At 34.7% G+C, this 25370-nt stretch overlaps 1 protein-coding gene across 1 annotated transcript in view; it reads right to left on the reverse strand.

The window, feature by feature from the left end:
• The window catches only part of ERBB4 (erb-b2 receptor tyrosine kinase 4), a 1090474-nt gene that overhangs the window by 25848 nt on the left and 1039256 nt on the right, over positions 1 to 25370 (reverse strand). The window contains exons 21-25 of the mRNA XM_055345632.1: positions 20553 to 20708; positions 17869 to 17944; positions 14457 to 14603; positions 12266 to 12363; positions 10429 to 10599 (exon numbers count right to left, since the gene is read on the reverse strand). Coding sequence (XP_055201607.1) covers positions 10429 to 10599; positions 12266 to 12363; positions 14457 to 14603; positions 17869 to 17944; positions 20553 to 20708 — 648 coding nt within the window. The remainder of the gene's footprint in view (positions 1 to 10428; positions 10600 to 12265; positions 12364 to 14456; positions 14604 to 17868; positions 17945 to 20552; positions 20709 to 25370) is intronic.

Consider the following 25370-nt stretch of genomic DNA (forward strand, 5'->3'; position numbering starts at 1 on the left):
TTCTGGTCCGTGGTACCTCAGTGTTGTAGGAACCCCTGTGACAGGACCCAACTCCTGTACTGATAAGAAGCTACAAACAGTGATGACTGCAAGTTCTCTCAGAATAAGCATTATTCAATAGAGGGGTCACTCACTTTGGAGTCTTAAAGACCTTACCCCTGGTTTGGTTCTTGAGTAACCAAGCTCTTACCTAAGTTACCAAGCCATTTAGTAAAGCCTTGTAGGAAAGGGCAGGAATTTTGTTTATTCTGACATGGGGATTCTGGTGTGAAAATAAAATGTCAATTTTGTAAGCATTTTTCGCTATCACTTATTTTTTGTGAATGTTTCGAGAACGAAAGTGACTCTCTGATTTTATAATTATATTGTTTGTAGGCTCTGAGTCCCCAGAAGATACAAGGAGGGGTGAGGGGACTTTTTGAAATATTACCTCGTAAGCTAGAGTAAAAAAAGGTTTCATAAAGATTGTCCCAGATATTTTTTTTAATGACAAAAATTAGAAACCTCTACCCACTATTTTTTAAATGAACCTCATTTGAATAATTGTTGGGCTTTTAAAATAATTTAATTATATACATTGGATATATTGATGTCCCCAAATTAAGGTTGGAAGTTAAAAGCATAGAGTGTAGACCAGACAAATCTGGGTTCAAATCTCACTTATCATTCAGGCTGGAAGTCTCCACAAAAAGACTTTGCATCTCCATCTCCAGTCTCTATCATCATAAAATGTGAACAGCAATGCTCTCTACCTACCCTTGTTGTGAAGATTAAGGCTACAAGTGTAAAAAACTCAGAGCAGAACCTGACACATAAATATGTGGTCAATAATGGTAGCTGCATTTAGATTCGTACGTGAAAATTTTGAAACATTTGTGCAACTTGTAAAGATCATTTTATTTTTAAGCCTGTAGTTCCTAAGTCCCAATATAGATATTGTTCTCCCTGTTGTCTAAAAAAAATTTTTTTAAATTGTTCTTGGCATTGTCAGTTCCATTCAATCCTCCAAAACCATTAACTCTTGGTTATGAGGAGTCTCACTGAAGAATAAACAGAAGAGGCAAAACAGCAGCAGGGTTTCCGGCTTCTCATTGCACTCCCAGCAGGAGCCTTTCAAACCAATTGATGCTAAATCTCATTAGACTTGAAGTCAACATCAAGATTTCCATGGTTTTGACCAGTAACAAAACAGACAGGGCCAACAGAATGTTTGACTTAGGCATGAGAGGTTGGAACATGATTTCCCATCTCTCCCTTAAAAGGAAAGAATGCTGAGCTATAGGTTTTATCTTTTTCAGTATTGGTTGATACATCTATAAAATGAGACAGTTTGTGTGAGGAGGGCTTCAAGACCCCTTCCAGCCCTGATACTCCATGAGATTATAATTACTTACACATCTATCCCATACTACAATGGGGCATGTCGGTGTTACAAATTACTGTATTTATTTGATCTATTTACTTGGGCCAAGGACAAACTACACAGGTTCTATTTGTATTCTACTGGTTATATTCCAACTAGGGAAAACCTCATTGAAATAAGTGTTGAGAAAAGGATATACATGCTAGGAGAAAGGAAGGAAAAGGCGGTGGTAAATGATAGAGAAGAAGATTACGTTGTTGATATGGTAAGGAGAGGTCATGTCTGTGTGTAAGTGAGGGCACAGACTTTAATGTACGAGAAATAATGTATTGCTGTGTATGTACTGTCAACCTCCTTTCCTTCATCAAGGTTGAAGCTGGGAAGTTCTACATATCTTGCTACCGCTTTAGCCTGTGGCAAGAGTGGAGAAATCACTCTGAATTACCATGACTTAGGAAATATCCCACTTCTTCTTTTTTTTAAGATTTTATTTATTTATTCATGAGAGACACAGAGAGAAAGAGAGGCAGAAACACAGGCAGAGGGAGAAGCAGGCTCCATGCAGGAGCCTGACGTGCGACTCGATCTCGGGTCTCCAGGATCATGCCCCAGGCTGAAGGCGGTGCTAAACCGCTGAGCCACCCCGGCTGCCCGGAAATATCCCATTTCCATCACATGTGCAAGCATGCATTTATAGTCATTAGTTTTTAGTTTTACACATATGGAGAGCTAGACTGTGTTTGTAGATTGGAGAGAATAACGGTAGTATTTTTTATAAAAAAGAAAATGTTGAAGGGGGTATAGAAAATCATTTGCTAAGAGAAAAAATAGATTCTCTAAAGAATAAAGAAACAACTGTAGAGGGAATCATAATGTACTACAACAAGGAGGTGCTACCCAAAGTCCAAATCTGCTAGGAGTTTTATGATACCTGAAGGTACAGAGAAAGATGTCTAAAAATTATCTTTTCTTTTACTTAAGAAATTGAAAGATGGTTTGATTTTAATTGTCATTTCCAAATATAAGGTTAAATGAAGAATCTAGAGCTGATACTATAGAGGGTTTCTCATTATGTTTACCCGGATATCACGATCTAAATTCAATGAAAATCCATAGGAAGTTAGTGGGTAATAAAAGAATGATAGCAATGATGCAAAGAAAAAGAGAAAAAAAAGTTTACAATGAATAGTATAATTAAAATAATATACCCAGATTTTAAGAAAGTCACTGGTAGAGAAAACATTGCACAAAAAGGTCACTTCATATTTTACTGTATAAAAACCATCATTTGAGAGGTTGAGGGATATCCTCAAGTTGGTGGTAAACCAGAGATAGCAGAACCATTTTTAATATCCCTGTCACTGCTAAGAACTTGGAAGAATAAGCAAAGGCAATTTGACATCATGTTCTCATTTAGAAAAAAAAAAAAAGAGAGAGAGACAAATCTATAATGCATAAGGAAAGATACCTCTTTGTTAAAATAAATTACTTACCCACACCTCCAAACTAGAACGGAAAGCACCCACATGATCTATATTTTGAAAGCCATCAATAGTGGGTAATGTTTAGAACTCTTGGCAATTTTGTATGTGTGAGCTAGAGAGTAGTAAAAACTAAATTTCAGAGACTGGTCAATTGGAATGACCATGGAATTTCCTAGGACAAATGTTCAAAAATCCTTCAACTATTGGTGATAATAGGATTATATATCATATAAAGAGAGATCTAATATAACATATCTCATTCAAATTTATCCTATTGATAAAAATAAGTCGATTAGGACTCTGGTTCGATGAGGACAAAGAAATGAAAATAATTAGTGTTCAAAATATTCAGTAATATTATCCTTCATTTGGTACAATGTAAACACTATATATAGAAATTGAGCCCATTTTCAAAAAAATGTGGATATTTGTTTAGGGAGATATTATAATAATTTTTGTGAAGTGATGAGGGCCTGAATTACAGTCATGACAAAAGAAACAGAAGAGACATTGGAGAGCTGTTTTTCAGGAAGGCCAGAAAAGGATTTTGTTTTGAGTTGGATGGTTTTAATGAGAAGCGCGAGATTTCAATATCACATTTCAAGCCTTCATAAGAATGACAAAAATAGAAAATTTGAGAGGAAGCCCATCCCATCTCCTGATAACATAAAAAGAGTTTTCAACATGTCCAATGTGGAAATATTACAAACATGAAGATTTTTAAAATTATACTCAAAAAGACATTCCCTTGCCCTTGTTCATATAGGTTTTATTTGTTTGGTTGGTTTTATAGTTTAGCACTCCTTCTGACCCATTTCAGACCTGCACTACCAAAACTCTACTTCTGTTCCAAGCTACATCATCATCCTCTGATAATGATACAGCTAAAATGACGTTCTATAGCCACTTCTGCTGATTTGGTTTCTTTCTTTTTTTGTTAAAAGATTTTATTTATTTATTCATAAGAGATAGAAAGAGAGAGAGAGAGAGAGAGAGAGAGAGAGAGACATAGGAAGAGGGAGGAGCAGGACCTGATCCCAGGACACTGGGATCATGCGCTGAGCAGAAGGCAGACATTTAACCACTGAGCCACCCAGGCATCACTGCCTTTGTTTTCTTTGTCTTTTTCCTACAAAATCTGGAATATTGCTTGCAGAATATTATCTCCTTAACTAAAATATAACCTCTTTTCAGGCAAAACTTTTGATTTGCAATTCTATATGTCATTGCCCAACACAATGCCTAGCCCATGATAAACATTCAACATATTAATTCATTTAAACTTTCATCATAATAACTTGAAAAATTTATAAATTACTATATATGGGATCCCTGGGTGGCTCAGTGGTTTAGCGCCACCTTCAGCCCAGAATGTGATCCTGGAGTCCCAGCATCGAGTCCCACATCTGACTCCCTGCATGGAGCCTGCTTCTCCCTCTGCCTATGTCTCTGCCTCTCTCTCTCTCTCTCTGTGTGTGTGTCTCTCATGAATAAATAAAATCTTTAAAAATAAATAAATAAATAAATAAATAAATAAATAAATAAATAAAATTACTATGCAGATGGAGAAAGTTTTGGGACAAAAAATATCTAGTGATATGGAGTATCATAGTAAGAAGACCTCCTTCCTTGAGCTTAATAAATTAAAAAAAAATCCCAAACATCATATCAAGGATACCATGCGGGAATCCTTGACATATTTTGGAAGAAATGTAAAACCAATATCCTGAGACTACAATCATTTATCATCAAGTAGCAGCTGTTGTTAGAATTGATATTGATCCTTGGTAAATTGCAACCAGAGTAACCTTGTTATATCATCAAAAAATTCTCCCACTACATCATTTAGCTATGAGATGCTTCCTTAAATTGTGTCCTTAAATTTTCCTCTTCTATATTAAATCACTTAAGGACAAAAGTGTGTAGAGGTAACCCAAAACGCTTTTGGCCATTTTCCAATTAAATATTCTCTAGAAGATACACTAGATATCTTCCAGTGTATCCCTATACTAGAAGATGTATAAATGTATAAAAAATACATTTATAAATGTAAAAAATATAATAACTAGTTCAAAAAGTCATTTGATAAGATAATTTTTAAAATTAGAAGGAACTTAATGGTGATCTAGTTCAATTTTCTCCTCATCCAAGTGAAGAAAGTAAATTTGGTTAAATGGTATGATCAAGGCTGGAATACCAAAGAGTTTGTTCTAGCATGTGAGATTCCAACATCCAAATTATTTTCTTTTAATCAATTACCATTAAATGAATGAAAAGCCTTAGTTTTATATGTAGTAAGAAGTTTAATAACAACTTGAAATGAGGAACTTTCCCCACCCTACTGTTATTTTAGGTATGGCCTCCATGTGGGCTGTTGGCACCTGGGCTCAATTTCTAGCTTTGCTCCTTATTATTTGTGTCATCTAAACTCTCCACAGCTCAATTTTCTTAACTTTTAAAAATGGGACAAATATTAGTGCCTACCTCATAGAGCTTTGTGACATAAGAGTGAAATAGTCCACTTAAAACACTTAGCATAGTAACTTGGCTATAGTAAGGACTCAATAAGTTTTAGCTGATATTACTATTATTAGTTGCATTATTTCATAAAATAAGAAATCATGGCTTTGATTTATTGAACAGTAAACACAAACGCAATTGAAACTCTTATATTTTCAAATATCATTATTGTAAGTAACATCACTGATTCACTGTTCCTGCATTAACCATTTGCTTGAATTTTTTTTTAGTTTACATACATCATTAGAAGCATATTTAGTACAATATCATAAATCCTATAGAGGAGACCAAAGTGTTCTTGTATTTCCATTTATGTGTGTGTGTGTGTGTGTGTGTGTGTGTGTGTGTGTGTGATGAATTGGTAAAAATCTTAAAGGGAATAACAAAGTGTGTGGCAACCTTCCTAGGATACTTTTATCAAAGTTACAAAACTTAATCTGAAGGAAAATGATAGTAGCACAAAATAAAATATATAAATCCAATTTTATAAGCAGTCAAATATTCAGCCTTTAATTAATAATTTAGAAACTGTGCTTTTGAGATACTAAGCTCCTTTATTTTCCCTCATCCTTTATTTCTTCTGCCTACATATTTTAATTTTTCAACTTATTTATATAACCTATTCTAAGAAAGAAAGGGCAAAAAGAGAAGGAGAAATACAAGATCTATTAATATAGTTATTTCTTAGCAGCTCTGAAAGAAGTGGAGAAAGGTTTAAATTGCAAGGAGAGACCCATTGTGGGCCACCTGCTCCACCACTGGGCAGTAGCTACGATTCCTTTGTCTTCCCCTGGTCTGGATAACTGAGAGATAACTGGTATCTTTTTGAAAGAGGTAGAACTCTGCATCTCTAAAACTATTCATCAGAATTACTGAATGATCCTGCCACAATTGAACCCTTGTCCACAAAAATGCACTGAAGCTTTTATTAAATGAAATAAAATTTTCTAACATCATTGAAGCTAGCCTATCTTTAGCCACATCAAATTATTAGCTATTTTTATTAACTGCTGCTGCATTTGGAATACAATTCACTATGTCAAAGAAATATAAATCTAGGTAACTCAAAAGAAAAAGACAAAATTTTTATCCACGTTAACAGAAAAACATCTACACAGAAATTCAAAAACCATGCAAGCATTTAACTGAAAATATCAGGCATTATGTACTTAAATAAATATATCAAGGGAAAAGAAGGCGGCAACAGAACCTAGAACCTATTGTGAAACTGAATACACAAATAGACAATGGCCAGATCACACATAAAAATAGAAGTCTAGGGATCCCTGGGTGGCGCAGCGGTTTAGCGCCTGCCTTTGGCCCAGGGCGCGATCCTGGAGACCCGGGATCGAATCCCACGTCGGGCTCCTGGTACATGGAGCCTGCTTCTCCCTCTGCCTGTGTCTCTGCCTCTCTCTCTCTCTGTGTGTGACTATCATAAATAAATAAAAAAAATTAAAAAAAAATAGAAGTCTAACTCCCAACTTACAGCAACTTGCCTAGAAAACCATATCTACAATAAACAGCCCAGGAAGCCAGTCTGCTAGGAGTCAGATTTGTAGGAGGCCACATGGTTACTTCTAGGAGCAATCCAGGAAGCTAAACAATAACGTCTGTAACAACTGAACCAAAGTAGTCAAGATTGATTACCTAACAGCTTCCCTAAATGTTGTCACCACTTTCCTTTTAGGACAAACCAGAGAAAGATGAGTATGCACCCCTAGCTAATCACATAGGATTCCCCACTTCTAATTAGCCCCTCTTACAGCTTCCCCGTGCCAAGAACCTCCAATCAAGGCATGCCTGAAACCTTCCCCTTTCCCCAGTATACAGCTTTCCCACTCTTTTGTCTGCCTTTGAGTCTCCACCAAAATGCAAGCGGCAGTGGCTAACTAACTCCCTTGCTACCTAGCAAGCTCTGAATAAAGAGCCTTCACATTTCTCTATTGGGGGGTCTTCATTTATTTCCACACTACTGAGTATCTGCTACATATCCATCAAAGGGGAACACGCTTAGATATCCTAAGAAGTTAATCTTCACAATATTCTGAGATTTTTTTTTAATCCCCACTTCACAGATGAACAGAACTGAAGTTTGTAGAAGTTAGCTTCCTTGCTTTCCTATTTACATCATGCCAGAGTAAGTGTTTTGGTGTATTTTTTGTGATAAAGGTATTTAAGATAATATTTTAAAAGGTGATAAAACCAATAACAGGAGCTATAAATAAATTGGGTGTTTTTTAGCATTACTTGCATTTGTATCTATCAATTTGCTGGATAAATGTCAACATTGTATTTTTAATTGACTCATTGCTTTAAAGTTACAATGAATCAAAATACATAGGCGTTTGAAATCACCAAAATCACCATAGAGGAAATGACTTCTATATCTTATTTGCTATAAAAAACACATCAGGAGAAATAATTTGCTTGTCAAGTAGTGACTGAAGCAACAGACTTTTTACAGATAATGTGTAGAAATTCTTATAAGAAAATGTAGCTATTTACTACATTGACAAAGAAATGAGTAAAAATGAAATTTGAGTGATTCTGAAAAGAATAAGTATATGCCTGGCACTTTTTAAAAGTGTTAATTATTTAACAATCACATAAGTTAACTACCATTGTATTTATTTTACAAATGAAGAAATTGTAAAGACATTTAAGAATATTACCTACAACTTAACAGTGAGCAAAACAGTCTATATTCAAAAACAGAATTATTTTTTGGTTTCAAAGTTCAACAAATATGCTCAAGAAACACTTGATTAAAATTCATTTTAAGATATTCCCTTGCCACATAAATTGGCCACAGAACCTAAAACTGAAGTAATTTATTTTCTAACTATAAAATAGTGGAACTTAGCTTTATAGGAAGCAGTAGGGGAAACAGCATTTGCACAAATCAGAAATTACCAAGGAAGTTACATAAGACTAGATTTTTTAAAAAAATAGGAAAATATAGATGATTAATAAGGCCTTTTAATGCCTGAAAATAAAATAGTATTTAAGAACAATTCCCTCAACCAAGACTTGAAAATCTAAAAAGAAATCTACAGATAATATTGTTTAAATAATAGTGTGTAATAAGAAATGATGACTAAAGGCCAAATAATTCCTCATGTGTCTTCTACTTTGTCTCACTAATTTCATTTAGTTAATTCAAACCTTTATTAAGGATTCCTTGCATGGAGCCTAAATTAAAATGAACAGAAAGTTGGAATGTGAGAGGCTTTGTAAGAGGAAAAGATTCAAGCTCTTGGCTTTTATCAGATTTCATGTTAAGGACAGAAAACTATTTACTGAAGCATCTCTATTTTAGTAAAAGTAATGAATTTGTCACATAAAATTATAAATACCAGAGTTATAATTTGGCCACTTTGCTAAACATATAGGTAGGGAAAAAACTGCTTCCTTTAGACCCCTAAAAGACTTTGCTCCTTCCCATAAACAGGACTGATGCTCAATGGCTATCAATTGAATTAATTTTTAAGCCCTTTAGCTATCTTCTCCTCATTGAGATGCAATGACTTTTTTTTCATAGAAAAAAAGTTGAGGTGTTTTTGTTTTGCATCTCTCTACATCAGCCCATCATCTACATTTGAATGAGGCAAATGAGCAAAAAGTATGGAGTAGATGGGGAATGTATTTTATAAGAAAATCACCCGGGGGGTTTCAAGCAACATGTACCTCAAACATTAAAGTAGCTGTCAAGAAAGGCAATTTTATCATGAAAATAACATGTTCCAATAACTTTGAAGCAAGGGTATGTACAGTAGAGGCTAACTTTCAGTGGAAGGTGGACATTAACTGGCTAATTTTCCAACAGTCAAATCCCTTAACCATGACGTTTCTTCATTTGTAAGATAGAGATGATAATAGAACCCAAGGAGATAATTGTAAGGATTCAGAGACTTAGTGTATATATAAGTGTTGGCACAGTGTAAACACCTGGTGAGTGTTACTTTATTATTGCTGTGAATCTGAAACAAAACAAATAACTTCACTTTAGAAAATGAGCAGCAAGTTGAAAGTTTTCTTATGTTTTATGGGTCAGGACAAATAGGTTGCTGTTTGTCCCACTCTGATAATGTCCATAAATGCCTGCACACTTCTTGAAGGTGGAGTTATGTCAAAATTCTTTGAATCTCAAGCATCTGATAATGTCTCACATTCAGAGGTACTCAATACATGTTAAGTGAATAATGAATGAATTTTTAAAAATAAGTGAGTGAACACATGGATTGACAGTTTTTAGAAAAAGAATGCGATTCATATAGAGTGCGTTTAATATTTAAAATTAAATTCCAATTCTTTTCAGAAGTTTCTTTCGAAACTTAAATCTACATCTTAGAAGTGTTTCAATAGTCTTCCCAAAATGACTGATAACGTCCAAAGTATTGCAGTTTTCTGTTTCTACTTAAAATTGACAGAAAATGTTTAAAGTCCTCATTTTTTAAAGAACTGTTTTTGGTTTTTTTTAAGATTTTATTTATTTATTTGTGAGAGACATATAGAGAGGCAGAGACACAGGCAGAGGGAGAAGGAGGCTCCACGCAGGGATCTTGACATGAGGCTCAATTGCAGGACCCTGGGATCACAACCCAAACTGAAGGCAGATGCTCAACCACTGAGCCACCCAGGTGCCCCTATTTAAAGTATCTTAAGTGAGAGTTGTACTTGTATTACCTCTTGACTGCTGTCATCTCCTCTTTTTAAGAGAGCCTAGCTTGTTAAGAATTTTCATTTATTTATAAACACATAGTTTTATTAGTTTGAATTGGTAGATTTCTTAAACCTAAGATTTAATTGACATAAAACAAAGGAAACCTTTCTCCTCTTGAAATCTTAAAGGTGTCAGGGAACTTATTTTATTAGTCATGCTTATGTTTCAAAATTAATTATTTATGGCCTATCTTTCATTGATATTGTATGTTTTAAATCTAGAAATCACACTGAAATGAGCTGCATAAATATTCTGTAATTCTAGTGCTTACAATATATTTGCATGATTTTATTTCTCAGGAATAATATGGGAGATGGTATATAATTGTTTCTTACCCTATTTGAGTCAATTCTTGCTCTGGAAGTATAGATGGGAGGTGGGATGTTGAACGCCTGAGGGACCAAGTATTCCTCAGCATCCATCATGTCTTCCAAATCCTCTTCATCCAAGAGATTCTGAAAGAACTTGCTGTCATTTGGACTGGGAAGCTTCATGCGATCGTCACCCTAAAAGTTTGCCCACCAGACAAACAAAAATATGATTCTTCGTTTCATCTTCAATATGTGGACTTTGCAGAAAATGTATGTACTATAAAATAAGTAGTTGAAAATTCATGCACTTGTTTTTAAAAAAATTCCCTAATACAATTACCAATCATGAAGGAGCCTGTAACATACTTAGCTAGATAAATAAATTTAACAGAATATGATAAATACCATTAGAGATGAATAAAGCAGGGACATCTGGGTGGCTCAGCGGTTGAGCTGCTACCTTCAGCTCAGGGTGTGATCCTGGAATCCCGGATCGAGTCCCACATGGGGCTCCCTGCGAGAAGCCTGCTTCTGCCTCTGCCTGTGTCTCTGCCTCTCTCTCTCTCTGTCTTTCATGAATAAATAAATAAAACCTTAAAAAAAAGATGAATAAAGCAGAATGCTCTGGGTTGTTTTTTTTTTTTAAGATTTTATTTATTTAGAGAGAGGCAAAGACAGGCAGAGGGAGAAGCAGGCTCCCTGCAAGGAGGCTGAGGCAGGACTCGATGCCAGGGCCCAGGGATCACGACCAGCCGCTCAAACAGTGAGCCACCCAGGTGCCCTGCTCTGGTTGTTCTGAGGGAGGCATAATTTATTTCAGATCTGAGAATAATGGTACACTTCATTGCCAGGATGTTTGAGCTGTGACTTTAAGAATAAATAACAAAGGACAATTGACTTTTCAATCTTTATTGTATTTAGTTGGTTTGATATTGTAGAGTTCTCAGGACATAGAGACTCCATGATTTGTCCTATAGCAGAACACTGTTAAAGTGATAGCTTTCAAAATCACAGCATAAGTGGCAAATAATATAAATGAAGGTGGGAGAGGCAGCAAAATCCCACTCTTTTTTATTTCATCTATTTCTTAAATGTGTTTTTTTTCATTTTTCAGAATTATGTGATATTTTTGCAAACAAGTTGTTTATGCAAATTAATTTGGGAAAAGGTAACTGGAAACTATTCTAAAACCTGGCTTTTATCTTCATGTCAGACTATTGATAGGAAGATAAATGCTACCTTGTTTTATTGAGGAAAATTAATTCAACGTAACCCAAGGTCCATTTGTTTATGATTTTGGTCAAAATAATCATAGAGAAATATAACTTTTTAATTATCCGATCCTTTTTTTTTGTAGTGTTTAATATAAAATGTTCTTTGGGGCTATCATTTGATTCATATGTACATCAATTCACTTGAATTGGAATTATTGCTTGGATATTGTATATCTCCCAAAATGAAATATATTTCTAAATATTTTTTTAGGAAATTTAATGTCAATATGTTGAAACTTTTAATTCACTGTCTTCAACCATGGACAGGATTCAAACAAAAATCCATCTTGCTTTTATTATAAAAAGGGAAGATTATAATAATGGACACGACTTAACGCATGTTAATAAAAAGCAGAGTGCTAGAAGGCTTGTCTGGGGAGAAGGACTTTTTATGTATATGGATAATCATAATTATCTGGCTGTTCAGTAGCAGAGGCACTTGAATACTAAGGGAAGATTTTTAGAAGTGGTTCTGACATAGAGTATAAAAGGCTCTTTTCCATAAGTCATTTCACATGATATTCTGCTTTAGTTAATCGACTATGAGTGGTGATTTCCACAGTTCCAAAGACCAGATATGTACTCACCTGAATGACTAGATATCTTTGAGGGTCTCGAGCCATCCTCGAAAACTCAGCAGCCAGTTCCTTAAATTTAGGCCTACTGTCAGCATCAATCATCCAACCTAGAAATTCACACACAAGAGTCATTTATACCCATAATTAGCAAGAAGCAGGATGTACATTTTATGAAAACATAGGCTAAGTTTGAAAAATATTGTTTCAGTAACAATGATCTAAAAAAAACAAAGAAAGTTAAACAATCCAATAGGTGAGGTTCTATCTGAATCAGTTTGTTGATATTCGTTAGCAAAATATAATATATGATAGAATAACAGAGACTTTTCACTTTGTTGATCTAATTTAAAATTAATTTTTCTTCTTAAAAATATAACCTAGGTTAACTCAGGGAACTTAGAGAATCTCAGATCTTTTTTTCTTAAGTATGGAGAGAATTTTTATTTTTTTAACTTCTCTTTGATGGTTATAAAAGAGGTGACTGGGATAGGATTTATTAGTTTATGTCAGGAGTGACATAGAATACAAGCTCTGGTTACAATGGAGTACACCAGCACAGAGGGGAAAAAGGAAGAGAAAGCAACTTTCTTGTGCCACCTCTTTCCTGGTGGGGGAAAAAAAAAAAAAGCAAAGTTATGGGTAATGCTTGTTCAGCAATAGCCATTAGCTTATCTAAGTACTAGCCTTTGCAGCATAAAAATACTATCAGCAATTTTCAAGGTATGTATTATTATTTAGCTGGGACTCTAGATAAAGTGGGTCTTATCTCCCCAGGCACTGTTTAGCTGGTGAGATCACAAAAATTAAAGCACCAAGCTTTCCTTGATTTTCTTGCCAAATGACTGTCTTCTTAAGTATTAAAATTCACAAAAGCAAGGTAAAACTCTCTATTAGGCAAAATATTTTCCTGATTTCTTTCATTGTTTCATCAGAGTATTTAAACAAAGTATTTTAAATTACCTCTGATGCTAGTTTTGAGATCAAATTATATAATGCATGCATGTTTTTAAAGTTCCTTCCATAGATGACTACTGAATGATGTTTGATCCAATAAAGCTATAAGGTTTGTTTCCCTTTTCCAGGAGTTCAATTTTTATTCTTGTTCTGGGAAGTCTGTGTGTGTCATTTCACGTATCATTAGTATCACGTGCATTTTTTTCTCTCTTAACAAAGCTCAACTATATGCATTCACTTACAAAAAAAATGCTAATGAGAAAATAGGTATTTCTGGAACTATTGGAATCAAAAAAGGTTAACTTCGCCGGGAGGTATCAGTTTCTTTCTAACTAAATATTGAGTAAATAGAACTATGCTTAGAGAAAAGGGCATGCTGACCTGAACTGGAAAGCACATTTTTTATTTCTTCCTCACTGTCAGAATGTATCACACATGTCATGAATATAAATCTGAGTGGATCTGGGTCCAAAGTCTCTTATTAATAAGATGCTTATTCACCTTCACCAGTTTGTTTCTTTGCTAACCCTGTGTAAATCAAAAGGGGAAAACCCCAGATTACACAAGAAAGATTGCTGAATGTTAATCTCACTTAAATTAAGTAGGAAACTCCAGAGACTTCTCTAATTCTATTTAAATTAAGAGCCTAGGCTGCCAAAACACATTTATAATACATACGTGTCTGGGGCATAGAAAGGAGGAAGAAAAGAGCATTTGATGTAAACAAATGATCAAATCGACAAAAAGTAAGCATTCATAATCTTTTTCACTGTAGATTCACGTCTTTACATTTCCCATTCTGCTCTGCTAATTTCCTGTTGACTAAAATTGGTAAACCTATTTCCATTTAATTCATTTTTTTAAACTATCAGTTTCAAGCTTTCTCCCTTTGTATTTAGACCATTTGTTTAGACTGCTATTTTCCTATAAAGATGACTAACATTATTGTGACTAATTACATCTCTTTATGAAAGACAATTTGATTGTCATGGAAATGATAAGATTCAAAGTGAAATGAATCAGAAGAGGAAGAGTCATAAAATTTTGACTTTATAATGTGGAAGCATGCATATTGCTTCCTATTAACAATAAGCACACAAACACAGGTGTTTACATGATCTTTTTTCATAATTATTTGAACTTTCATATTTTTCAATATCAAAAAACATTATGCAGGTAGATTAATCCATACTATTACTTTACTAAGCATGATGATGGTGATGATAAAATTATTTTGCAATCTTACATTTGACCATGACCATGTAAACGTCAATAGTGCAGATAGGAGGCTGGGGCAAACGTTCTCCTTTCTCTAATAAATCAGGGATTTCTCGGGTTGGAATTCCATCGTAGGGTTTTCCTCCAAATGTCATCAGTTCCCATATAGTGACTCCTAAATTGGAGATCAAATATTTACATAAGCGTATTAACAACACACTTCGAAGAAACCAGTGACAAAAGAAAGCTCCTTAGAAAGGCAGTCAAAAATAGTCTAAAGAGGGAGGGCGCTTGGGTGACACAATCCATTAAGCATTCAGACTCTTGGCTTTGGCTGAGGTTGTCATCTCAGGATGGTGGGAGTGAGCCCCGCATCAGGATCTGTGCTCACTCAATGTGGCATCTGCTTAAGACTCTGCCCTCCCCCTCCACTCTCTCTCTCAAATACATAAATAAATTAAAAAAATAGTCTAAAGAAAGGCTCTTCAGATTTCTATGTCCATTAGAAGAAGCCCAATGACAAAATCTTTATGGGAAATTCAACTATCATATTATTGTCTTGAAATTTTTAATGAGGGCAGCCCGGGTGGCTCAGTGGTTTAGCACCACCTTTGGCCCAGGGCGCGATCCTGGAGACCCGGGATCAAATCCCACTTCCGGCTCCCTGCATGGAGCCTGCTTCTCCCTCTCCCTGTGTCTCTGCCTCTCTCTCTCTCATTAATAAATAAAATGCTTAAAAATATAATGATTCTAATTTGAACAAGAAACATACCCTATACACCTCTTTATGATCTCATAATTATACAATTAAAAAGTCACCATTTCTTAAGGGTAGGTTTGTACATTCAGAAATAGCTGTGTGTAAGAGTTTTACCAAGTGAATTTTGATTGGTTCACATAGCATACAAAGCATATTTTTATATAAAATCCATTAATTAGGACTATGTTTTTTTTACTTCCATCTGTAATAATTATTTATTCAAACTGAAGTCTATTTTTAGCTCATAATACTAATCATCGACTACTAATAAAAATACAAAGCTTAAAATATAAAAGTATATGTGATCTTCAAATTATACTTTATAATATCCTTATTACCTAATTATTACCATGGTTACCTGATTTTGCTTATTATTTTTTAAATCTTATGATTTTTAAATATAATGTAAAAATGTAACTAGTGACACAATTTAAGTGTTTGATCTTGTTTAAATCCTACTTAATTTTGCACATTAAGGAATGGCTCTGTAGAACCAATAATTAAAATTCAGTGTCCATGAGACAGGCTAGAACAAGTTAAGAAGTGGATGGCTGTCCATCTATATTCAGTCAGTCAATATAAATACATATTTACAGAACATGTATTTGATGAGGATATTTTGTTAACTTACATATGCAGTTATAAAAGAATAGACACTCACATCTCTATCAGAACTTCCAATATAAACAAAATGCAATCCAATTACAAATCAAAATGATAGAAAATATAATAAACACATAAATACAAAAACAAAAGCAGGAACAGCAAAACCCCCACCTCTGCCAATAGCAATCCAACTCTATCCTTGCAGGAATGAACACAAGATAGGGTTAAACAGAGATGGCTTTACACAGAAGGACAATCTCAGAAAAACTGAATCAGAAACATCTTCAAAACTTACAATTCTGTCATTTGAACCTATAAACCATAGCTAATACATATTTATTTTTATAAAAATAAAGATGCATCCAGGGGCAATTTGCCACAAAGATGCATTGTAAACATTGTGTTTCTCTTTGCCTTGTATACCTTTTGCAATCAACTATGATATATGATAAAAATCTTAAAATGCCTTATAGATATGGGTTGATGACCTGGGCTATGTTTCAAAGCATAGTACTTATCTATCTATCTATCTATGTACTTATTGTAGAGGTTGTTTAAAATTGTTTGATTGCTATATTTAAATGAGGGAAACATACATAGAAAAAGGAAAAATGATATGTATGTCATATATCAAAATACATATGATAACATATAAGTCTATCATAGAAAATATAATCTATACATCTATATCATATAATATATACACTAATTTGTATCATATAATAAACATAGTAGATTTGTGTTTCTATTCAGTCCTTACAGTTCAGCAACTACATTCTTTCAATCGTTTCCCTACACTTGCCTAAATTTCAAACCCAGCACACTTTGTATTTCTAAGCCTAGTAGAATACATGTGACCTTCATGGAAATTTTAAACCAACAGCATACATGTGTGGAGGGAAAAAAACACTTTACAGAAATGTCTTAATTTTTTTTAAGATAATTTGTGCTTTTCTAGATAAGAGGTGTAAGTTCTTTAATGATTGAATGGATTAAGTCTTTCTTTCTAAAAACAAAAACAAAGATAAAGCTAGGCTTAAATTTTATGAACTAAACCGTACCATGCTTTCAAGTCACACCACCACCTTTTTGCTTAAATGGGGGTTGTGGTTTTTATTTGTAAGAAATATGGTTTTATGTTTATATTTAAACTTAGAAAAGGTGTTGATTCATTCCTTTTTTTTTTAAGATTATTTATTTATTTATTCATGAGAGACACAGAGAAAGGCAGAGACATAGGCAGAGGGAGGACCAGACTCCCTACAGGAAGCCTAATGCTTCCTTGATCCCCAATCCTGGGATCACTTGAGCCAAAGGCAAATGCTCAACCACTGAGCCACCCAGGTGTCTCTGATTCATTCTTAATAATACCTGGGTGAACGTAAGTTGTAAATCGCCACATACATGTAAGTATCTCATCTCAACAATTGAATTAAATGCAATTAAATTCAATACATTTTAAGTATTGAAAAAGTAATTTTAATACTTTTTTCTAGTTCATAGTAGTCACTCTCCATTGTGTCTGTTTATTCCAAAGTAGTTTGTAAATTAAAATCAGAGCTGCAACTAGAAATCTTCTCTCTTATTTCTCCCCTCACATTTATTGGTCTCACCTTACTGCTTTCAGTAATTGTTCTTTGTTACAATAATAACCTCTTTCTTATTATAGAACAGAAATTCTTTTATTTTTAACATACTTTCAAAGAGCTTTTGAAAATTAAGGCTAGGAGGCTCTATGACATTTTTCCTAAACAAAAATTGGCTATTTTTTTTTCTGTCAAAATGATCAGAAAAGTTGCGACCAAACCAAAGGTTATGATAGACAACTCAAGTGAGACTTTAATATATTAGCTTATAACAGAGAACCTAGGAATGACAAAAAAAGGTAGATAAATGATACAATTTAGAGTTTCGTTTTTATAACTGGAAGAGCAAAGAGTTAATTCCTTTAGGAAACAAGGCTTGTAAGGTGGTATTTCCAACACAATAAAATAAATTGGCTTAGGATTTTACATGAGCCTAACATATTTATTTTTGCTTTAAAACTCTTAATTCACAAGGAAGATTTATTTACCATAGCTCCAAACATCACTCTGATGGGTGAATTTCCTATAGTGTATACACTCGAGAGCCATCCATTTAATTGGCATCTGAGAAATAAAAAGAGAAATAAAAAGTGAAAGTTTTATAGCTACATAAAAGGTTATTACTATATTCATTTCCCAAAATATGAGTCGCTGGCTTGTCTCAATTGTATTTTTTGATGTGTATTTTTGTGGGTATAGAAAATACATATATAATAATAATAAACATATTATTTTTCAATACAGAGAACAATGAACTGAAATTTATAAAATTCTTAAAGTGAATTAACCTAAAGATATATTTATTTTTAAAAGCTTCATAAACAATGAAAAGTAAAATAGTATGATTTTCTATAGTTCTTAATAATGTTTAGCAATTAGTTTAGTTACTAGTTAACTATGACTCACAATATCGATTCTAAACATTTAAGAGATGTGCTTCTAGAAATGTGGTTTACTACATTTTTTCCCCCAATGAGATTCCTTACATTTTTACTTACCCTTTTTTCCCTCACAAAATTTCTGGCCACCAGTAAAATAGACTCTTTCTAAACTTGCCCGCACCTTCTTCCTCTCATATAATTTGGTCCCTTAAGCCTCTAAAGCAATGAATCCCAGAGTTAGGCTTGCTTTGTTCCCCAGCCACAAATGATCTCCCTTGTCTTGGTTAGCCAGTATTGAAAATATGTAGCATTTTCAAACTCGGAATTATATAAAAGAATATGAGAGGATGAGTACAAATCTATCATCACAACAGGAAAAACAACTCAACTCACATACCCTGCTGATGATGGGTCAGCAGAATAAGTCTCAACTAGGAAGGGCAGCATTATATAGCTGGAAATATAATTAGGTTCTACGGAATAAAGATAAACACTTTTACTTTGCAGTTGAAAGCTTAAAACTAAATAGGCTTTTGAAATCATGAGGTTCGCTGCTCACCAAGGTGACACCAAGGTAACTACGACAGAATCATGGTATTCAGTGAAAGGGAACAGAAGACACAGTGAAAGTGATTTCCCTGTGGGCAAGGAGTTAGCCGACTTTATGGACTACGGCCATTGTGTTAAAGAAGTAAGTTTAAATCACAGGTGGCTTGATAAAGACTTAATGGTTACCAGGCATTTAAAGCTATAATGAATCTTGCTTTAGACAAATCCTACAGCTGTGTTCTTAAGACAAGTGAAGTCATGTGATTTATAGACTTCTACTGTGCAATCTTGCAGTGAATTTCAAAGCTATGGTCTCAAACTGCTGCAATTTGGTAGTAAACAGGCAAAACCATCTAATAAAATCAAGGAAAGATTAGGAAATACTACAAAACTGAAGAGTTTTTAAAGAATTTTTCTTTTGTGATAAGATTTGAATATATATATATATATATATATACATAAGATTGTATAAAGTTATATAAAAATCATCTACTACATGACCTAATAAAATCAATGTTAAGCATTTGGAAGCCTATCATTGCAAAATATTTATTTATTTATTTTATTTTTTTTTTTTTTAAATTTTTTTTAATTTATTTATGATAGTCAACAGACAGAGAGAGAGGCAGAGACACAGGCAGAGGGAGAAGCAGGCTCCATGCACCAGGAGCCCGACGTGGGACTTGATCCCGGGTCTCCAGGATCGCGCCCTGGGCCAAAGGCAGGCGCCAAACCGCTGCGCCACCTAGGGATCCCCCGCAAAATATTTATAATATATACCTGGATGGCTCATGATAAATAAGGCATATGATAAATATTTATATATATATATATTTATATCAATTTACATATATTTATATCAATCACCTTTTTATTTTTGGTTAGCATGTGTTTGTACGTCACCATAGGTGAAGGATGGATTTGCTATTTCATTTGGCCTCTCCTGATCTAAGTTTTCTCACATTAGGCTACAGGGACCTCCAGATGGAGAGCAGATAGCCTCACTGTTTAGCAAGAATGGTAATTTAAACAGTGGGTTAATGAGAAAAATACAAGAGCTTGAACTAAGGCCTGCTCTGAGGCCATATGGAGGAGCACGGTTGTCAGGTAAGGCCAGAGGCAAGTCAGAAAAGTAAAAGAGGCAATGATACTGTTAAGATCCTCAGAATACAGTAGCCTACATTCTACAATCAGATAATAAATATAGCAAATTGGTCAATCATATGTTACAATAAAAGCTTAAAAAAATTGAGCCAGATAAGAATCTGTTGTATCTGGTAAAAGAGGATTAGAAGTTAAATTTCTAATGAGTTATGGTTCTTGGTAGTAGCCAGGCTTCTCTCTAATCTATGAAAGAATAGTTATGTCTTTCTGTTGTATCAGTCCTGTGTTCTTAGAATCAATGAAACAATTTCTATGGTCCTGGATTAAAGTATAATTTCTATATTTCCTAAGGATCCACCCTCTTCCCAACACTGGATGTGATATAAAGACCACTAGAGATAAATTATCTTATTTTGGCTACTTTTGAAAAATGGATGTTTTATATAATTTTTATATAATTTTTATATAATTTTTATATAATTTTTATATTTCCCTTGGTGAGAGAGAAGGCAAATGATGGAACTGAGATTTTTATACTCTCATAACCTCAGACTGAGTGGCTTCTTCCTATAACATGTAAGAAGACAAAAGGATATCATACATATTTTCAAGCAATATTTCTCTAAAAAGAGACCCACCTTTCCTCCATCAGCATTATACTCTTTTTCATCTCCTTCTAAGAGTCTGGCTAGTCCAAAATCTGTGATTTTCACATGGTTTGGAGATTTCACTAAGACATTTCGGGCTGCCAAGTCCCGATGAACAAGCCGTCTTTCTTCCAGGTACATCATCCCCTGAAAAACACCAAGTTCCAAAATGATAGTTAATGACTAGGCTTTTTTATTGTCTAAAAAGTAGTTTCTTTGCCTTCAGTTGCAAGCTTGATTTCTCTGAGTGAAGCCAGAATCTCAGAATATTTTCAAAATTAGTAAAAACCTAGGATAAAAAGCAAATCACAAATAGTTCTTGGCCTTTTCTACCTAAAGTCCTATCAAGAATTACCTGTACATGAGCTAAATGTTAGATCTTTTTTTTTCTCAGAGACTTTATACTCTTTTGCAAACACTTTCATTAGTGAGGTGTGCGTGTGTCTCAGTAGATAAGCTAACATACACGTGGACTGACCCACATATTTCTATTTGTGCTCTCAATAACTCATGCTTTATGTCATCCTCCCCGTATGCTCGAAACAGAGACCCATCCATAATTTTAAAAAATTAAAAAAATTCATATGAAGGTTTAGTGGTGCCAAAATCACCACCATAGATTCTATCAAGGCTTAAGAATCATATTATTCTTATTAATTATGCAAAAAATGAACTATAGAGGCATTAAAAGCCTCTAATTTTAAAAAATGGCTTCAATGACATTAGTAGTCATTATAAGAACCCACAAGTGAAATTACATTGTTTATAATGATCCTGAAATGAACCTTTAATATGTTTTTCCATTAAACATATAGGGTAATTAAAAATAAAATGTATTACTGATTGTCAACAATGATATGTATCCACGTATATCTAAATATGTTCATGTGTATATTCATATGCATGTATATACATATGTATATTTCCATAATCCATAGAAGCAATACATATTAATTTTACTTTACCAGTAGGGAAACTAAGAGTCATTAAACAGCCTTAACTAAAGGTTTATATAAAATTAAGGAAGTAAACTCAGAGGCCTAGATTAGAGTGAATATATTCTTATTGAAGTGTTAGAGGAATTCTATACTTGAGGATTTCAGAGGTAAAAAAAGTGTTGTCATTCAAAAACAAATCAGAATTATTAGAAAATGGTTAAAGCATACTCTATACCAACTGCAAATCAAAGGTGTTGTAGTTAACATTATAATTGCAGGACTCTGAGGATTAACAGTTGCTGATATCAAAGCAAAATCTGTGGAAAACAGGCACATAAATCACATAGGTTAAAAAAAGAAAAATATGGTGAACTGTATACTCAATGTAGTGTAAAGAGAAGATTGCTTCAAACACGATCATGAGCCAAACACTCTACTATCAATGTCCATTAAATACAACCAGTGCACATACTGCCCGATATGGTCCAACTGGTCAGTAGCTGGGTGACCACCACTTGTATTAGTGTTTTCTGAAATCCACAACTCAGTCCAAAACTGAGATTTCTCTCAGTCCACAACTGAGATTTCTAAGGTTTTATTCTCTTCCCTAAACAGTGCTTTCTGTTTGATTGTGCTAACTTGGAAATTCCTAGAATAAAGTGAATCTAAAAACATATAGCCCTTATATGATTTAAGGAACCAAAACACAGACTTGCCTTGGAGATAAAGATTTTTTCAGTAATTTGCCTCTTTAAGAAATGTCCACAAAAACATTCACCTTTCCTACCACCTTCATATAGGAATATGCAAAGTGTGTTGGCAATGAGTAAATATTCAGATCTACACACAATGACGAAATACACACCATGTTCCAGGCTCTGTGCTAGACATCAGAGAAACAAAAAAAAGAGAGAAATAGGTTCACTGAAGGAGGACAGAGCTATTAATGAAATGGGCAGACATGGAATACAGACTTGAATGAATCAGGGTGATATATGTAAAGGCATTTAAGGAGAACCATGTTTTGAGGATCATCTATAGCCTAGCCTAGCAAGTGCGTGTGTGAGGGGAGCCTTCAGAGATATCCTGAGGCCTAAGTCAAGTTTAAAAGCTGTCCACCAGTTGGGCAAGGTGAGACGGAAGTTGGAGTTAGAGAGAACACATGCAGTGGCACCAATACCATGGTGTACTTGGCAAAGGCATGTAGTTCTTTAAACATGGGCAGGAGAGGGGTGAATGGTGAGACTGACAAAGAAAGAAGAGGCTCAATTTAAAAAGGGCCTCTTATGTACCATGGTGGAGACCCGGAGCTTTGCATCTTATGCAGTATTCGGTGCGATGATGCAGAAGTTGTTTTAAAAAGTAGAGTGACACAATTATCATTGGAGTCTTGAAAAAAAGCACCTGGTTTATAGATGGAGGACTAGATGCAAATACAGCTCAAGTCGGGAGCCCCTGCCACAATACAGAGGAAAAAGTGATGAGATGGAAAATGATAAGAGATAAAGGTTGTAAATTGGCAGTCCATGAGCTACGTGCATTTTATATACATAATTTTTGACCCTCACGCTGGGCAACTTGCAAACATTTTTAGCTGATGACTGGTTGTACACCACTGAGGGTGGGCACCCTCATGTGCCAGGATCCCACCACTCACTATTACTACCCATGAGTTTGTTTAAGACAGTCATCTAGCTCCTATGCATGAGTGTCTGAATCTTCAACCAAACTGGGCCAGGAGAAATTTCAGGGAGAGTACAATTCCGAGATGCACTTATACAATAAAATAACCATCCTTGATAATTGAATAATGAAGAGGAGAGTCAATTACAAATGATCCTGTTCTCTGACTTTTGTAATTTAGGTGGATAGTAATTGCTTTAACTAGACATTCTCCCAAAGCAAATAATAGTGATATATTCTATATGAACAGGGAACTAACACTGGCCAAGACTTTTAAGACCCTAACACGACACATGCTATGTTATGAGCAGAACTTCTAAAACCCCAAATGTTCTTTGATAGTCTATATACAAAGCCTTAGCAGGTGATAGACTACCCTGAACTTCAATTCCTTTTGTCTCTACAAAGGGTTTTCTTCAAAAAATGAGAACTCCATCCAGGAAACCAGGAATTTCTATATAGTTTCTCCACCCACCTGATCATGAGTAAGAGAAATAAAAACAGAAGCATCTGTATTATTATCAAATCATCAAAATTAATTTGTATGGTTGCTTTGTAACTATGAAACATCATTGTACAGATGCGTTTTTAAAAGGTTTTATTTATTTATTCATGAGAGACACACAGAGAGAAGCAGAGACACAGGCAGAGGGAGAAGTAGGCTCCCTGTGAGGAGCCTGATGCAGGACCCGATCCCAGGATCCCGGAATCACGACCCGAGCCAAAGGCAGATGCTCAACCACTGAACCACCCAGGTCCCCTGTCCCTTACTTTCACACCTGAATTAGAGTGTTGAATCATCTATGGATTGCTCACAATAGGTGTCTCCACACCACAGTCATTACGATAGGACTTCCTTACCAGAAGATCTCATCAGAACCACATTCTCTGCTAGATTCCTTCAAAATAAAATCACTCCTTAAGCAGAAGTATGATGCAATGAAGGAGGCAGTTATTAGAAACAGCAGTGACAAACTGGATGAAGTGCTTTGAAGTTTGAAGATGATTAAAAAGAAGGGCCCTTCACTATAGTGGAGGGGTGCTGCACCGAAAGAAATGCACTCTGCCTTTTTGCAACCCCCATGTCCTTGCCATGCTGTCTCTGGTGGAGTCCTTTATAGGAATACTAACACCAACAATAACCACAGCTAATGCTGAGTACTCGGAACATGGCAGGCATTAAACTAAATGCTTCTACAATGGGAGGCTAACTTATCCTATAAAATGCATAGTTTTTATCCCATTTTAAATGTGAGAAAGCCAAGTCTCAGCAGGTGGTTACTTGTTCCAAGTCGTCTAATGAGTGTTAGAACTGGCATCTGATCTCTTGCTATGGTGTTCCAAAGTCTGCACATTTAAGTCTACCCCTTCTCTTGATGGGTCATGGGGTCATGTTGGCATGTGGAAATTAACATACATAGTGAATTCATATACCTTTAAAAGATCCTAGTTCTTTTGGAGCAAAAATATTATAAGATGTCTCTGTGAATTTCAGGGCACAATGCAAGTGACCAATTTGTTTGCATTTGCCTTTAAAATTCAGCTACATTAAAAACCTTCTCTGATGTAGCAGGAATTTGGATCACATAAATTGGAAACTCCTTCCTGCATTGGCCACAGGATATGCACGATGATGGAGCTGGTTTGAGTGCAGATTCTGGGGTTAATCACCCGGATCGAACCCCAGCTCTGCTATGTTCTAGCTATGTAACTCTGGCAAGCTAATTAACCTGGCACTCACCTTTGTCTCTAAAACGGCCATAAAAGGACCCTATACCATGGATTGTTGTAAATATAAAGTGAGTTAATATATGTTAAGCATTCAAATAGTAACTGCCATATAGTAAGTCCAGAATATGCAAGCTTTTATTATTTTTCCACAGATATGAACAGTCCTAGTGTGAATAAGAATAACTTACCCTCATTAGCTTGAATTGCTTATTTCAGAAAATCTGTGAACCTCAACTAATATATCACAGTAGGTGTTCAATAAATGTTTACAAATGGTGATACATATACCCATAACCAATCCATCATGATTAATGTGTAGGTACAAATACCAAATAATGATTCACCTAAGGATGCTGCCATATAAAAAGAAGGAAAAATTAGGGAATCTAATAAAAGATTTGGTGGCCTCCATAAATATATTCACAGATTCAGGATTTTAGGGAAGATAAAGGTCATG

Source organism: Nyctereutes procyonoides, unplaced genomic scaffold, assembly GCF_905146905.1.
Source record: "Nyctereutes procyonoides isolate TBG_1078 unplaced genomic scaffold, NYPRO_anot_genome, whole genome shotgun sequence".
Lineage (NCBI taxonomy): Eukaryota > Metazoa > Chordata > Mammalia > Carnivora > Canidae > Nyctereutes > Nyctereutes procyonoides.